The 16,539-nt window shown below is 48.9% G+C and overlaps 1 protein-coding gene across 2 annotated transcripts in view; it reads right to left on the reverse strand.

Annotated features, from left to right (window-relative positions):
- Positions 1-16,539, reverse strand: part of GPR161 (G protein-coupled receptor 161) — a 48,701-nt gene that overhangs the window by 11,586 nt on the left and 20,576 nt on the right. For both annotated transcript variants that reach the window (XM_077156893.1, XM_077156894.1), the window contains exons 2-5: positions 15,365-15,782; positions 6,195-6,919; positions 1,240-1,344; positions 58-177 (exon numbers count right to left, since the gene is read on the reverse strand). In XM_077156893.1, coding sequence (XP_077013008.1) covers positions 58-177; positions 1,240-1,344; positions 6,195-6,919; positions 15,365-15,738 — 1,324 coding nt within the window. In that variant the 5' untranslated portion in view covers positions 15,739-15,782. The remainder of the gene's footprint in view (positions 1-57; positions 178-1,239; positions 1,345-6,194; positions 6,920-15,364; positions 15,783-16,539) is intronic.

Below are 16,539 nucleotides of genomic sequence, written 5' to 3' on the forward strand. Positions count from 1 at the left end.
CTTCCTAAAGTCATTTCCTTTCTCCTCTGATTTCCTGAAGCAGTTACAGACACCAACCTTTGATTTGTTCTACTTCATCCTCAAATGTCACAGAGCTCCTTCTCTTGGGTGGGCAAGTACAGTGTGAGGGAGGGTGGTCATCATTTGTGTAGTCTTCTAGCAGCATCACATCTGTTCCTGAGATGAAGGGCAGACTGTGCATACATAACCAGTAGGACAAAGCTCCCCTCGCCCCCTCTGCCAATCTGCTGCTCTCCATCTCCTCTTCCCCTTTCTGAACCGCTCCCCCATTCATTCAAAACCATGGTCAGGCTCACTTAACACTCGGCTGTACTTGCCCAAGAAACACCCTGTCCCATTTCAGGGAGTTTGCAGAAAACCTGTGGGGCTGCTTCAGACACACACAAAAAGACATCAGAGTTCTCCCAGGCAGGGGAGTAGGTGCCACAACTGAGAACAAAGAGGTGTGAAACCTGCCAGACTGGGCAAGAGGAGAAGTTCAAGCCTGGCCTCAGGGCTCCCCTGCAGGCCCCACTCCACGGGCACCACAGCGTGTACCCTGAACAGCTAGTGGTTGTCTGCGTAGAATTCATTTTCCTTCCAGTCCCTCTCCTAGGTAACTTGCAGTTTTTTTTAAAATTATTATTCACAAACCTGCGTCCCCATGTTGTATTCTCACCCCATCCACCCCTCCAGCCCTTGATTGGGATCAGTAACTTATTTCGACCGCCTTCTCCGCGGTGTCACTGGATATTTGTTTTCAAGTGGTCTTGTGGATGTCTTTCAGAAAATGTTATTTTAGATGATTTTCTGGGGAATTTTTTCTAATACATCATTCTTCTATCAAAAATAAAATCTAACTGGAAACTGAAAATCAGACAGGCTGGCTTTGGGGCCTGCTTTCACCAATGGCTATACTGCTCATAGTAACACTGCACAATCATTTCATATTTAAACACTCCAAAAGTTTTCACCTAATTTATTCTCACAATAGCCCTGTGTGACAGAAAGCACAGGAACTGTGATTCCCCTCTTAGAGAGAAGGAAACTGAGGCACAGAAAAACACAATGACTGGGCTGAGTCATAGAGCAGATCAGGTTTGCGCCAGTGCCAGGAAGGGAAATCCGGCACTCTGGGCTCTGCGTCCTTCCCGCACCCGTGAGAAAGACCCTCCTGCCAGCCCTTCTTCCAGCATGGGGAGACATGGCAGGTGAGAGGCGATGCAGCATGAGGCTTACCTGAGTCCTGAGAGCAGCTGAAGCCGGTGTCCCCGGTGCTGCTGCTGTGTCCCAGGGGCTGCCCACCTGCCATGAGCGCCGTGAGGTGCGGGGACAGGCCCAGGTCTGAAAGGCAAAGCTGGCACTGAAGGAGCATCCGCACCCTGCCGAGGCGGGCCCAGCACTTGCTCTGGACCGCACAGCAAGTGACCCTCTCGCTTAACAGTCCCCACAGGGCCCCACCTCCCACCCTCCCGGGGTCCCTGTCTCCCCTGAACATCTTGCTCTCAACCTACTGAAAAGCTGGCAGACCTGAGTTGCGCTTTTCCCATGGTGCCCCTCATTCCCCTTCCAGGGGTGCTGCTTTCTAACAAGATTTCTAACACGGTGCCCCCAAGGGGAATTCCTCATGACAAGGCAGGTGGGAGAGAAAATGTGAGGACAGTCTTGGGAGAAGCTGGTGGATTTAACACCCATGTTTACTCCTGAACTCCTATTTGAATGATGGAAAATGATATTTTTTTAAATAAGGCTTAAACCCCAAAGAGGGAAAGAATTTTTGGAATAGAGAGTAGGTGGGTGAATGCAAAGAAACTGACCCAGGAAAGAGTTGAGGTGCGCAGTGGGGAAGGCCTGGGGGAAGGATGACTCCCCCGAAGGGTCCGGGACAGCTCAGGACTAGGATGCCCCAGGGGTCTGTGCAGGCAGGTGGCGTGTGATGCAAAGTTTTCCCCAGGAAGCAGGGCCCCTCCACTGCTCTTGTCCAGTCAAGGCTGTGGACCACCACCCAACGCTGGCAGAAGATAGAGTGAACTGGGGGGCTCCGCCTTGGGGATATCGGGCATAGCTGAGGGTAGGGGTAGCACAGTAAAGACCAAGGGAAGTGAGAGTCCACCTCTGACCCCTCACCCCACTTAACTGGGCTTCCTGCTGAGACACAGTCAGGTTTTGATTTTTCAGAACAATGACAGACCTGGTAGATTTAATGATTCACCATAAAAGACAGTCCCGTATTCGCTTTCCTTTTATCTTTTTTGGTTCCCTCCCCCTCCCCCCTCCTGTTTTATCCTCATTCTTCTGAATACAAGGTGATATTACCATACTCTTTCTTTTCCCTGGAGCCAAGCTAGAAACAATGGTGGCAGAATGAAGGGCAGCTCCTAGCAGACCTCTCCCAGAACTTCCATTCCATCCAATTAAGGAATCCCACCTTTGCAAAGGGCCTGCCCCTCTCCCGGAGGCTGGTATAGAGGTCAGAGGCCAGACGGAGCCGCAAGCACCTCCCCTGCCACAGGCTCATCTCCTCCAGGACCCCCAGCATCACCATCAGAACCTGACTATGTCTTAGCAGGGAGCCTGACTGGGGGCAAATCCAGGGCGTGAGACTGGGGAATCCACTGCCAACTGGATGGCTGAAGCCAAAGTGGGTTTGGGACAACTTTCTCTGAGGCTGTGATGAAAGCCAGGAACATGCCCTGGTCTCCTCCAGCGGGAGGAACCATCCGAGCCAGACCACTGCGGCTGGGCTGAGAGGCCAGTAAGCAGGGCGCCAGGTGGCAGTGCTCTAGTCCGTGTTTATCCAGTTTTCCACCGGAGAGCAGGAGTTTACTCTGGGAGTTTTCACATGAACACACAATATATCCAACAGACTGGGCCCACCCCAACCCCTTTCACGAAGTAACAAAAAAGGAAAAAAATCAAGGCAAAAAGGGACAGGCTCCAGGGATCAGGGTTGTGGTCCTCCAGAAGCCTAGGATGGCTAGAAGAGATGTTGCTGCCTTCTGGACATGAAAAGAAAAGGCTAAAGACTCTGGGCTGAAGCAAGCATTTTGAAGTAATGAGAAGCCCTCAAAATACCTCTAGGAAGCCAACTGGGAAAAGTGAAGCAGAAAAGTTCAAAGGTCCAAGTATTGCCCTTTCCTCCCTCAAGGCTGAATCTCTCAAGAAGGATCTGGGGTCTGGGAAGGTTCCGTCCCCAGGTACAGGAGTTTCACACATCAGCCCCCCATCAGCCGCCCTTCAGAGCAGCATTTGGAGAGGCTGCTGTCCTGCACTGCCCACGCCACCTTCTACATCTGACCTGGGGCCTGAGGTCTTGTTCTCTTTTTTTATTGTTGATTTTTTTTTTTTATTAATTAAAGAAAAAAAAAGAAATTAACCCAACATTTAGAAATCATTCCATTCTACATATGCAATCAGTAATTCTTAACATCATCACATAGATGCCTGATCATCATTTCTTAGTACATTTGCATCGATTTAGGAAAAGAACTAGCAAAACAACAGAAAAAGATATAGAATGTTAATATAGAGGAAAAAAATAAAAATAATAATAATAGTAAAAAAAAGAAAAGGAAAAAGAAAAAAAAAGACAAACAAACAAACAGACAGACAAAAAAAAAAAAACCTATAGCTCAGATGCAGCTTCATTCAGTGTTTTAACATGATTACTTTACAATTAGGTATTATTGTGCTGTCCATTTTTGAGTTTTTGTATCTAGTCCTGTTGCACAGTCTGTATCCCTTCAGCTCCAATTACCCATTATCTTACCCTGTTTCTAACTCCTGCTGGACTCTGTTACCAATCTTGTTCTCTTTCCACCTATCTGGTGGAAGAGTTGATGGAGGAGCTGATGCCCTTTCTCCTGAAGGCCCCTTCTTTGCTCCAAACACCAGCTGTCCCCTATCAGCTTTGGATTTGTAGTTTGGCATCCAAACACCAAACATTAGCCTTTAGCTTTCAGCACTCGTAGCCAATGCCCACTCCACAGCTGACCGGCCACCAAAGGTGGCATTGGCTGGCAACCTGCAGACAGCCCTGAGATATAAATCCCTAGGTGAACCCTTCCCATGGGAATCTGCTAATGTAATTTGGTAGCTTAGTGGTAGCTGGCACTCTAGCACAGTTGTACTACTTCAGTTTGGGGCTAACAGAATAAGAAAAGCAAAATCCATTGATTGCCATGGCTGAAGACAGCTATGCATGAAATAAACAACATGACAGTGTGTTTATAAAACTCCTGACATCCCAGAATCAGCTGGGGAGCTCCAGATATTTGTGGAGTTCCTCTTCTCCTTTTGCTCATAAGCACTATTTAGGAAAGTTATATCCATGCACTAATTTATTCGGTTAAAACTCTGCAGGTGCTCACGCAAATGGAGAGCAGTAAAACCAAGGGAAAACCTCCACATCCTTCCAGCTGGCTTTGGAATGGATCATATCTTTCTTACCCATTGTCAATGCTCAGAGCACACTTGTCCTCCGAGGGCGAAGGAGGTGGCCAGTGAGCAGAGGAAGCAGATTTGGGTTTGGGAATCTACTGCAGCTCAAAGCTGTACACACAGAGAGCATCAGACCAGGGGCTGGTCGGCCCTGGCTCAGACAGAGTGACCAGAGACCCGAGGCAAAAGCCAGGGTTCTCTTTCCCAATCTGAAAGGCAGTCAGCATTCCTGACCTGGGCAATGCCGGGTGCAGAGCTGGGATGGAGCCCCATATTCTACTTTGTGTCCAAGTCTCTTACTGATGCCGCTGACCTCCTGTGGGACCAGGGCCTTTAGGGAAGAGACCACAGATTCCATTCCTGGGGAATCTAACAACTCAATCCATCATCCCACAGGCTCTTCAGCCCAAAAGCATCCCACAAGATTGCTTCTCCCTAAATGAGGATAAATACTGCCAAGCTGCCTTGGACTCGCCAACTTAAACCACAGCTGGTGTCTGTCTGCCTGTTCTCACAGCCGCACAGACTCTTCCCAGGATAATCATGAGTGACTTATATGGAAAATCTCGGCCCAAAAGACAGATGTTTCTTTTTGTTCTATCTACCCTCTCCTCCTCCATTTTCTTTCCTCATTTTTTTTTCTTCCGCATTCTTAACTTCACTTGAAATAGAAAACATCTATTTTTTTTGCCTAGAAGATAAGCAACTTTCCAAACTGAACAAGTAAGTTCATCATTAGAATGAAACCAAACCCTGAATATATTCCTGCCCCCCCAACCACAGTAAAGCACAGGCTTGCAAGTGGCACGAGGTGGGCTTTTCAATGTGTTAAAATACCGGGGTACAGGGAGTTTTTTTCTCCCTGAAAAACATCCAAGACTTCCTTCCTCTCTCAAGAAGTAACTCTCCATCAACCCATGAAATAAAATCGGTGATTTCTTTGAACTGCCACAGGGAAAGCATCTTCTATCATCACTAATTCTGACTATTCATGATAATGAGGAGTTGTTATTTCTTTCCAGCCCAATGAAGAGGAAAAATGAACTAGAGAGGTTTGATGATTTGCACAGAGACATCAGGTAAGAGGTTAGAACTGCAGTCTTGAGCTAGCTTTTTCCACAAGGGTGATCTGACAAGTGCTTTCAAAATCTCTCTTCCAACCCTAGCCTCCTACTAGAGAGATTCCTCTGGGTCTCACCAAAGGTGGTAGAATTGTCTCTAGAAACCTATTAGCACCAAGTCAGTTATCAGATGGAGGCGCCTCACTCATAAACAATAGTGGGGGTGACCTTTGAGGAAAGGTTTGGGATGAGGGAGAGGGTAAATGAGTAGCTGAGGTGGAGAGTGCTGAAAAGAGGGAGCACTGAAATGGAGGGGTTGGCCGAGGAGAGACGGGAGCCTGGTCCAACACTTAAATTCTTTTTTCTCCAGTATAGAAATAACGACAATGCTGAGGCCAATGGTCATGGTGGGGTTAACAAAGGATTTCTGAATTGTGATGCCTCTGCTTAATTTGGGGAGGTGCCCTTGGCTGCCTCAGCTTGCTCTTAAACTGCTGAACTCTGCAAAACTGCTAGCAATCAGAGGACACCCCGGGATGCTCTTTCTCTACAGAAATCTGTGCTTTGACCCTTTAGCCCACTGTCTGTCGGTCTGTGGACCCCACCCATCAACATGTCAGAGCGGCGGACAGAACCACAAGCTACGGCCACTTCCGGGGTGGGCATCCCTTTCCTGCCACGCTCCCAAGGTACCTGTGATCCTGTTGGAAATGCTGAAGAGCCTGGACGTCCTCTGTCGCTGCACAAAAGGCTCCCGGTAGTATCGGTCCCCAAAGCACATGCCCAGAAGCTCCTTGCGCACGGTCTTGTTCCAGAGGCCATAGATGAGGGGGTGGCAGATGGCGCTGGTGAAGGACAGCCATGTGGCCCACGTCTCCAGGGCCGGGGAGACACAGTGCTTTCCCCAGAGGGCCTCAGAGGTGATGACAACCATGTAGGGGCCCCAGGTGACCGTGAAGGCACCAATGACCACCAGGATGGTGATGAGGGCTTTGCACTGGTTGGCCGAGTAGACCACGCCCTGGAAGGCGCTCCTCCTGCTGCCCGAGGAGGAGGTGGAGGTGCTCGAGTTTTTCCTGCCGTTCCTCTGGGCGTCCTCCTCCCCGATGACCACAGTGCCACAGTGCACCTTGCGTGCTTTGACCCTGGCCACACGGAAGATGAAGCCATAGCACACCAGCATGATCAGAAAGGGGAACAGGGCACACCAGATCTGCCAGAAGGCTGTGTAGCCGGGCTCCCGGTGCCAGGCGGCCACACACATCCACTTGAACTCGTCAAACTCCACCACGGACCAACCAAATAAGGGGGGCAGGCAGCCAATGAGGGAGTGAAGCCAGATATAGACCAGGGCCATCACGGCCCGGTTCCCCGTGATCTTCATGGGGTACATCATGGGGTACAGGACGGCATAGTAGCTAGAGAATGGATGGAAGGAGGAGAGAGAGAGAGAGAGAGAGGTCAAAAGGGAGAGAAACCAAACCAGGGATGGACACTCACTGCTTCCTGAGTAGGAAGCTCTGTTGAATCTCTTGTCCCACTCAGCCATGGGGGCAATGCTTCTAAAAGCAGCACCTCCTCCCACCTGTCCCCAGACAAGTTGTATACTGTACTGCATCACACGGTTCTGTAGGACTCCTCATCAGTGAAGCGTTGGGATGCCAAGGAGCACACAGAGCTCAGCCCTGCCACCAGGTCAATGTGTTCCCAAGTCACTCTCCTATTTGGGGGTGCGGCTAGTCTTAAGGCATCTATAGGATCAGGCCAGGTCACTTCTGCTATTGCTAGTGTTAATCCACTGAGATCAGTTTTCAGGGGATCAGTAAGAACCAGAATAATGTCTAAGGACAATGGGGTTTATTGGGTGGGTGACCATTTATTGTAGGCCTGCTACAGGTCAGCCATGTCAACCACTGTGCCAGGTACTAGAAATACAGGTCAGACATGCAGGAAGACAGGTCCTAAGCAGCATGAGGGAGCCTGGAGTGGTAAGGGCGATGCCGAATCCTCACAATAACTTCACACGGTGTGTACCATTATTATCTCATCTTACAGGTGAGGGAATGAAAGCAGAGAACAGCTACATAACCTGCCACAGGTAAGTGGAAGAAACAAGCTAACAATCCAGCCAGTCTGACTCTATGATCCCCAAATGCACATGCCCAGTAATTCCTTGCTCCAGAGTCTACAGACCAGAGGATGGCTCTCGATCGCTGGGCCCTGCTCTGGACGCCTAGAGTGCAGCTGAGTCCAGGTGGTGGGACAGACCCGAGGGCCAGAGCAGGCTTCCTGGAGAGGACCCATGAGACCCTAGTCGTAAAACAGCAGGAGGCACAGGCCGAGGACCAGCCCGTGCAGAAAGCTGGTGTTGGCAAGGCAGGAAGATGTGAGCCAAGGGTGGAGGGCCACGTGGAATGCCAAGACGTAATGTGGTTGTGCATTCACCACCACAACCAATTTGTAAACGTTCTCATTGCTCAAAAAAACCCACAAAAGTTATCAAACAAAAATCCCATACTCTGCAGACTCCCCTGTTATTGGCACTTAGCACTGGTACTTAAGCTGTGGGCCGAGCCCAGGCATGCAGGGTCTGGTCGGCCCAGCTAACCGCGGGGTTGGGTGTCAGTCACCACCCGCCCACACAGGTGCCTTCTCCACGGGAAAGGCTGTTTAAATGAACAGGACATTCTCATGAGGGCCACGAAAGGAAAGGCAGGGGTGCCAGCAGGGCGTTAAGAAGTGGCAGTGACTCTGGACCCCACGCATCACCGGCAAAGCTGCCCCCTCCACCCGGACCCCTCTGAGTCACCCTCAGGCCCCAGCAGCTCAGGGACGGGGCCACAAACCTTCACAGCCACATGCTGACAGTACAGACCTCCCTGGAGACGCTGCCTCCTGTGTCTACGTGCTTTTTTTCAAGGGTCTCATCAGGGGTGAGCCTGGAGCTGTTGCATGCCTGGGCCACAGTCTAGTCTGCAAAGAGAGAGTCCTGGGAACGGTGCCTGCGGAGAGGGTCCCGCCGTGCTAGGTGTGGATTACAGAATCCGTGCCTGACAACCCGGGTGGCATTTTTTTTTTTACTGCCTTGCATTGGTGTCCCAGTTTGCATCTTACAAAGGCTGTGCAGCCAGCAGAAGAAGCACGGCTTGGGAGTTGGAAATCCCCGGGTTCAGGTGGTGGCTCTGCTCTTTACTAGCCATGTGACCTTGGGTAACTGATTTAACCTCTCAGAGCTTCCATTCCTCCATCTGTAGAGTAAGGATTAGGGTATGGACACCACAGGTCTGCCCCAAGGACTATGTGAAATAGAGGGCAAAAAAGGCCTGGGGGCAGAGCCGCTTGTCCCTCAACCTCTCTCCCTTCCTCCTTGATGATGGAATCTGCTTCGTGCTCAGGCTGAAAAACTGCCATGATCCAGGGGTCCCGGGCCCCCCTGAAGCGCAGGGATGAACCAAGCTGGGATGGTGGTCTCCTTCCCCTTGCCAAGTGGCTGGCTGAGACACGGACCTGTGAGTGAGATGGGAGGGGGTTTTGTTGGGTGGGACTGCAGGCAAGGCCAGGAAGGTGCCCTTCACTTTAAAAAAAAACAAACAGTTTTATTCACACACCATACAACCCATCCGCAGCGTACAATCAAAGGCTCCCTGTATAATCAGAGTTGTGCATTCATGACCACAATCAATTTGAAAACATTATCATTGCTCAAGAAATACAGACACACACACAAATAAACAAACAAAAAATCCCAAACCCCATATACATCCTGTTTTAGTTTGCTAAAATGTGCTGCTAGAATGCAACACACCAGGTATGGATTGGCTTGTCATAAGGGGATTTATCTAGTTACAAATCTATAGTTCTTCAGAGCAGAGGCAGCTGGCTTTCCTCTGGCATTCTCTGTCACATGGGAAGGCACACAGTGGATGTCTGCTGGCTTCCCTCCCAGCTTCTGAGTTCCAATGGCCTTCCCCGGGGTTGTTCCTTTCTGCATCTCGAAACGTCTGGGTCTGAGCCCCAAGTGCTGAGATGAGGTATGCTGAGCTGCTGAGCTCCCTTCTAACTTCTCTCTGTTAAGCCTCCAACTAATTAAGCCTCACTCACTGCTGAAGACACGCCCCTTAGCTGAGTGCAGATGCAATCAGCCACAGATGAATTTCACATGTTGATGATTTAAGTCCACAGCAACAGAACAACGGGCATCGTCACCCAGCCAAGTGGACACCTGAACCTAACTATCACAGTCCCCTATTACTGACGCTTAGCTCTGGTACAGAACCTCTGTTACACTTGAAAGAATATTCCACTATCCCTGTTAACTATAGTCCACCGTTGGCATCAGCTGTACTTTTTCCCATACACTACCTTATTATTAACACTTTGTAATAGTGTTGTATGTTTTTTCTAGTTCATGTAAGAACTCTCTTACATTTATCCCTTCACTTTTCCACCTCTCTCGGCACCTTTAAAAAAATGCACAGGTGCCCTGAGCGTGGACACCTTAGGGAGTGGACAGGCCAGGTGGGGCTTGTCCCAGCAGTCTTAGAAATGATTTTGCCTCATAAGCTGTCCTCTGCACAACAGCCTTCTGGCTATTCTCAACACCAAGCCATCAATATGATGATTATTATGCCAAGATGTCTCCTTTATTATAGCACGTGGTTTGGGCACAGGCAATTCCAGTGGGACATGAAGTGGTTTCTCTCGGCGGAGTGCTGGGGCAGCTTCCCCCGTCCCTCTGTCCCACTGGGACACACAGACAGGGGAGCTGGATGCTGGCTCTCAAGGGGTGAGCAGCCACGAATGTCCATGCAATCTAGTGTTTGCTTTATTTTTAGTTGCTTTTTCTGGGGGGAAGGGGTAAAATGTATATACATTGAGAAGCACAAGTTTATATCTCCATTAAAACATAGAAAAGTCCCACATCTCCCTAATGAAAAAATGGGTTTATGTTTTCTCAACCGCAGACTGGAAACTCCCTTTTTAAAAACTGGGGTAGGTCTCCTTCAGACCTAGTTGCAGGTTCAAAGGAAAGCAATGAACAAAAGCAACTCCCTATTTCCCCGTGAGCCAAAACGGGCCAAGAAGAGAGGGGTATTCTTTCGCTTTCTGTCCTTTTACCTGTCTTCTGAGGCTTGCAATCACTCCTCTATCACTTCATTTTAGACCTGAGCCCAGGGACGACCCCTTGGTCCCCCAAGCTTTCGTGACATCACATGTAACTGTGAAAAGTGTCCGCTCTCAGGGGTTCCAGTGCTCAGCTTTCCTGCCACTTTCACGACAGCCCATTGTAAACAAGATGAGCAAAACACATGAACAAAGTATAAGTCAACCACAGCTACCGGGGGATGGACACATTTACTTATGCTGAACAGTCTCCAAAAACCAACAGTGCTCTTCACAGGACCATCCGAGCGTGCCAGTCATTTTCATTTATCAAAATACTGTCTTTTACAGACAGAGTTCCTTCCACCACAGCATAGACTGAAAATACAAGAAGTAATTTAAATGGACCTGGTGCTCTAGCAGCTTCACGACTAAGCCAGAACTGATCACAGCACCACTTATTTGCAGTAAAGCTCTTCACAGGTCTAACGACCATCCCAGCTGGCCCTCTTCTGCTTGGCTGGGTTTGGACACTGTAATTTAAATGGTGAATTTCCTTCCAGTCAGCTCTTCTTTTCTATTTTCCCTGTGCTCTCTTCTCATGGGGCTACAAGATGAAGTCTTTTCGAGCATCTGTACTTTGCACGATTTGCAATTTGACTGATTTCTTTAGCCAGGCTTCTCACCGGGGATCTGCGGCAGCGTCTGGAGACATGCTGGGTTGCCACAGCTGGGACGGTGCTACTGACATCTAGCGAGTAGAGGTCAGAGATGCTGCTAAATATCCTACAGTGCACAGCGCAGCCTCCCGCCATAAAGAATTATCCAGCCCCAGTGACAATCGTGCAGAGGGTGAGAAACCCTGAGCTAGGCTAACTGGTCACTGGACTTAACGGCCTGACCTGCGGAATTGTGGAACGATGAGACCCAGACTCTGCCATCTCAGAACCAGGGGAAGTTACTTACTGGCGCGGATGTGACTTTGGGCAAGGTCACTTAAGGTCTCAAAGCTTTACCCTGCCCATCCATAAAATGGGGTCTGCTGTGAGGATTAGCTGAGATAAAAGTAACATGCAGTACCTGGCACACGACAAGCACGGAATACATTTAAGTAAGGCGATGACCTCTGCCCTGGGTTTTTTCCTTATCCTTTCTACATCCCTTAATAATGTGCTCATCTCTCTCTTCCACTCCCATTCTCTCCATCACTTCACGACTTTTCTTTTTCCTCTCTTTGTCTCTACCTGTCTACCTCACACATGTGCACATACACGCACTCACACACACCCCCACATTCCATCTTTTAGTTTCCAACCTAGAGGGCAGAATATGTGACCCCAGGAATTAAGAAAGCAGGGGAGGGTGGGCCACGGTGGCTCAGCAGGTGAGAGTGCTTGCCTGCCATGCCCGAGGACCCGGGTTCGATTCCCGGTGCCTGCCCATGTTTAAAAAAAAAAAGAAAGCAGGGAAAAGAGTATATAAATATAAATATATCTGGTCAGATGGGATCATTTCTATGAACATGATCAAATTAGCCAGTCCAGTCAATTTGTGTTTTAAGCCACATGAATGACCGATACCCAAATATAAATTGCAAATTACATCTGCCATTAAACTATGTAAAGACACCAAATTTCACAGCAATCTACATATCTTAGTCATAAAGATCTGATCACAACTGTGAATCCATTTTGTTTGGACTGTGGGAGGAAATAAAATATTTCCAAATATAGCCAGCCCTTGATAACATGCCATCCCAGTAAGACAGGAGTCTTTTCTCGACAGACGGCTTTATCACTGGGCAACTCTGGGTTAAGGCTGTGGGACCTGGCCATGCCTGGGTTAAGGGGACGAATCTGGTGCTGATTTGCTCATGTGCATCACATCTCCCATGTCCAGCATTTCCCGTAGCCTCCAGCTGTGTCAGACACCACGCCCGTCAGCACAGACCCCATACATTTTCACCACCTCTGTCTTGCTCCCTTCTCTGCATTCCCAAGTGCCTTATACATCCTGGCATCACAGACATATCATAGGGTCCTAAAATTATCCATTCTTATGTCTAGGTCTTCTACACCGTGAACTTCTCAGCTCAGAGTCATCTTTTTCAGCTCTGTATTCCCAGCACCAACCACAGTGCCACACCACAGCTCTGTATGCACACTAGTGGGTCAATTACGTTTATCAAATGAATGAATGGAAGCTGTTCCTCGAGTCCTGAGGGCCAGTTCTTCCTCTTATATGTATGGGAGAGCCTCCTCACTTCTTCACTGTTTAGAACTTAGCTCAAATGCCACCTTCCTGCAGCACCCTTCACCCAGCCCAACTAAAGCAACAACGAGTGGCGCTGTTGGTGACTGCTTTTTCGGCTCTGCATCAACTTCAGTACTCATATGTCAGCCTCTGACACAGAACTGCAAACCCGTGGTGAGCAAGGTCTGGGTTCTGTTCATGTATGTATCCCACAACCCTAGGGATTCAGCTCAGGGCCTTTCATGGAGTGACATCCAACAAATTTCCCCGGTGGGAAAGAATAAGGCACAGAAAGAGGGAAACCCTCCCTAAGGCGATGCATTTTGATGACAAGATTTGAGCATGTGTCATGCTTGCAGGTGAAAACTCTGGCTTATCAAGACCCCAGATCCAAACAAGCAATTCCCAGCCTCTTAGAGATACTGCAGACAGCTGGCACTATTTACTGAGCATCCATGTACAGACAGCTCTGTGAGCAGCACAGACCAGTTCCCTATCCCTGCCTTTCAGAGGTTAATCCACACTCCATGATCTCCACAGGACTCAGGACACAGAAAGGGGGATTTAAAAATGAAATGTCTTCTAAAAATAGAAATTAAAACAAGACCCCATTACTCTCCAACTGCCAACAAACTTTCCGTTATTTTTTTTAGTATTTTAAAATCAGTCTGGACAAGATACTGAGAAATGACTGCTGGAGTACAAATCTGTACAACCTTCTGAAGAGCAATTTGCCTTTCATATTTCAAGAAGTTTGAAAGTGTGTTTACTCTTACTGAAAACACAGCAATTCCACAAGCATAAATGTTCCTCACAGTGCTATTTACAAGACTAAGTTATCTGTAATACTTAAATGCCCAATAAGAGGGAACTGTAAAAATAACTGACAGTGCATCCATAGCATGGAATACCACATGACCATTACAACTCACGCTCTCAAAGGATATCTGCAGGCGTGAGAAAATGCTCACACCACCTGTTAAGTGAAAAAAGTAGGTCCCAAAACCGTATGTGCCATGACCCTTTTATTAAAAACTTACTGGGGGTGCAGAGGTAGCTCAGTGGTAGAATTCTCACCCGCCATGCAGGAGGCCCAGGTTTGATTCCCAGCCCAGGTACTTCACCCACACCCCCCAAAAAATCAATAAATGGTGCTGCAATAACAGGATAGTCACATGGAAAAAGAACGAAATGTGACCCCCACCATACAGCATACAAAAAGAAATTACTATATGCAAAAAAAACACTGGAGGCCAATATACTAAGGGCATAAATAGGGACTGCTTCTGGTTGGTGGAATTATGAACATCTGTTTAATTAATATGCTCTGTATTACTTTTACCATTGAAGGGGAATATTGAGAGAAGCTAAGTGATTCATTTTGACTGATTAATTCATTCCTTCTGCATTCACCACCCAGCTGCAGGGAGCCAGCAGGATTCCGGTCTTGGGCAGGGGTTGCTGAGGGTGAAGAACACAAGGAAGCTTCCTTGAGAAGCTGCCCGCTGAGGTGTGTGCTCCAGGCGGACGTTTCAGCCACCACAATCGGCTGAAAACCAATGGCTCCAAGAGAGCCTGAGGACTCGTGTCTGCAGTGACAGCATTCCTGCTGGCCCACTGTGTCTTCCTCCCGACTCCGCTGCTTCTCCACCCCGCCCCCCACCCCCCAATTTCTGGGAAGTCACCCAGCACGTGAATCTGCGCCCCCCACCCCGCCCTCATGAAGTCTGGTTCTGGCCTGTGATGCATAAAACGACCATCGGCAAAGTTCTAACCCACAAGATGAATACTGGGGTTGGAAACCACCTGCCTGCGAGACTTGAACAACTAAATCTGATGGCATAATGCAGGAATTTGAAAGAATCTGCTAGAAATAGCTGAGGGACATCAGCAGTGCCATTTCCTACCGTTGGAGCCAGCTTTACGGAGGGAAGGAACAACCTAGGTATTTTAAAAGCATGCACAGTCTATCCCAGGGGCCATCAGCTTTACTCCCTGGGTTGATTTCCTTCCCCCTGCTCTCCCTTCGGTTCTGAACTGAGCTACCTTTTTCATGACCCTTTAAAGGGTGTTTCCTATTTGGGTGCCATTATCCAAGCTCTGGTGAGAGCCAAAGGACCAGACAGCAGGCAGCGTGTCGGGAAAGAGAGAGGAGCAGAGCGTCAGAAGATCCCGACCCAACACCTACTCCAACACCTCGCCTTTCTCAGCTTCTGTTTCCTCAACTGTGAACAGAAATCAGAGGTTCTTAGCACTTTTTTTTTAAGCCAGGGGACATTAAAAAACAAACACGGTATGCCATGCAGATCAGATAAATTCAGAGGTGTTCTGGCTGAAGGGATGGGAGAGGCAGAGCTCAGCCCTCTCGTCCTCTCCCAGCAGAGGTCCCTGACACTCTCCCCAGGAACTAAGACAGTCTGGAAGTCACTGGATTAGCTGACCTCTGAGCTCCCTATTCTGTACACATCTCTCAAGTTCTCGCAGCCTGCCGTCGGAGGGAAGCTTACCGGTCGACAGCAATGACCCCGAGCGTGAGCATGCTGGCCGAGCTGATGAGCAGGTAGACCAGGGCAGAGAAGTTGCACCAGACCACACCAAAGATCCATTCCCTCCGGATGGAGCTGGTCACCACGAAAGGAAGCACCAGCACGGACAGCAAGAGGTTGGACAGGGTCAGGCTGAAGACGAACTTGTTGCTGAGGGTGAGGAGGTAGGACTTCTTGTACAAGGTGACCACAATGACCAGGTTGCCCAGGCAGACGAAAATGGTGATGATGATGATGGCGATGAACTCGGTGACGATGACGCCCCCTGCACCGCCCGCCTCCTCGGTGAGGTTACTCAGCTCCTTCCTATGGCCGAGGGAGGAGTTGAGGCTCATGGTCAGTGCGCCTCGGTGTGGGGTGGGCAGAGCATGCTGGGCGACTGCAAAAACAAGGCAAAATGAGGAGATAGGAGAAGATTCATCAAATCTCAGCACTGTCACTTTACAGAATATCTAAGCCAGTGACTCTCAGCCAGTCTTCCCCACTCAGGCTCTATAGAAGGGGCTTCTTTGCTGCAACCAACTGTGTGTGTGTCCCCTTGGACAATGCATTCCCCCCTTTTAAACCACCCTATTCCCTTTCCCAGGGTCAGTGGTTCAAAACTTATCATGTAGTTAAGAATCTCCTGGAGGGCCTGTTCAAGGAGCTGATTGTTGAGCTCTACTCCTAGAGATTCTAAACCCAGAGATGAGAGGGGTAGCCTAGGAATCTGCACTTTAAAAATCAACAGATTTTTAAAATGAGAGGGGAAAGTTAGCAGGTAATTCCATCACAATGGGCCAACTTCTCTCCCATGGTGGACACTTTGTGGACTCCTACTTTTAGACCCTTGCTACTTAGTGTGGCCCTCAACCAACAGCCCGAGCATCCCCTGGGAGGTTATTAGAGATGCAGAATCTTAGGCCCCACCTCTGATTTACAGAATCAGAATCTACACTTTAACCCTAGTCCCCTGGTGATTCATATGTACATTACAGTTTGATTATCACAGGAACTATGCTGAATTTCCTGAGCAGGGATTAATCAAATACAATTCAAATACAGACATCATTATCGCTCTCATCAGACGTGGTGAGGGCAGGCAAGGAGCCAAGCACTAATTATAAATGGGTAAATGGAGTCCCGGGTTGAGGTCT

This window comes from Tamandua tetradactyla, chromosome 4 (genome assembly GCF_023851605.1).
Source record: "Tamandua tetradactyla isolate mTamTet1 chromosome 4, mTamTet1.pri, whole genome shotgun sequence".
Taxonomy (NCBI): domain Eukaryota; kingdom Metazoa; phylum Chordata; class Mammalia; order Pilosa; family Myrmecophagidae; genus Tamandua; species Tamandua tetradactyla.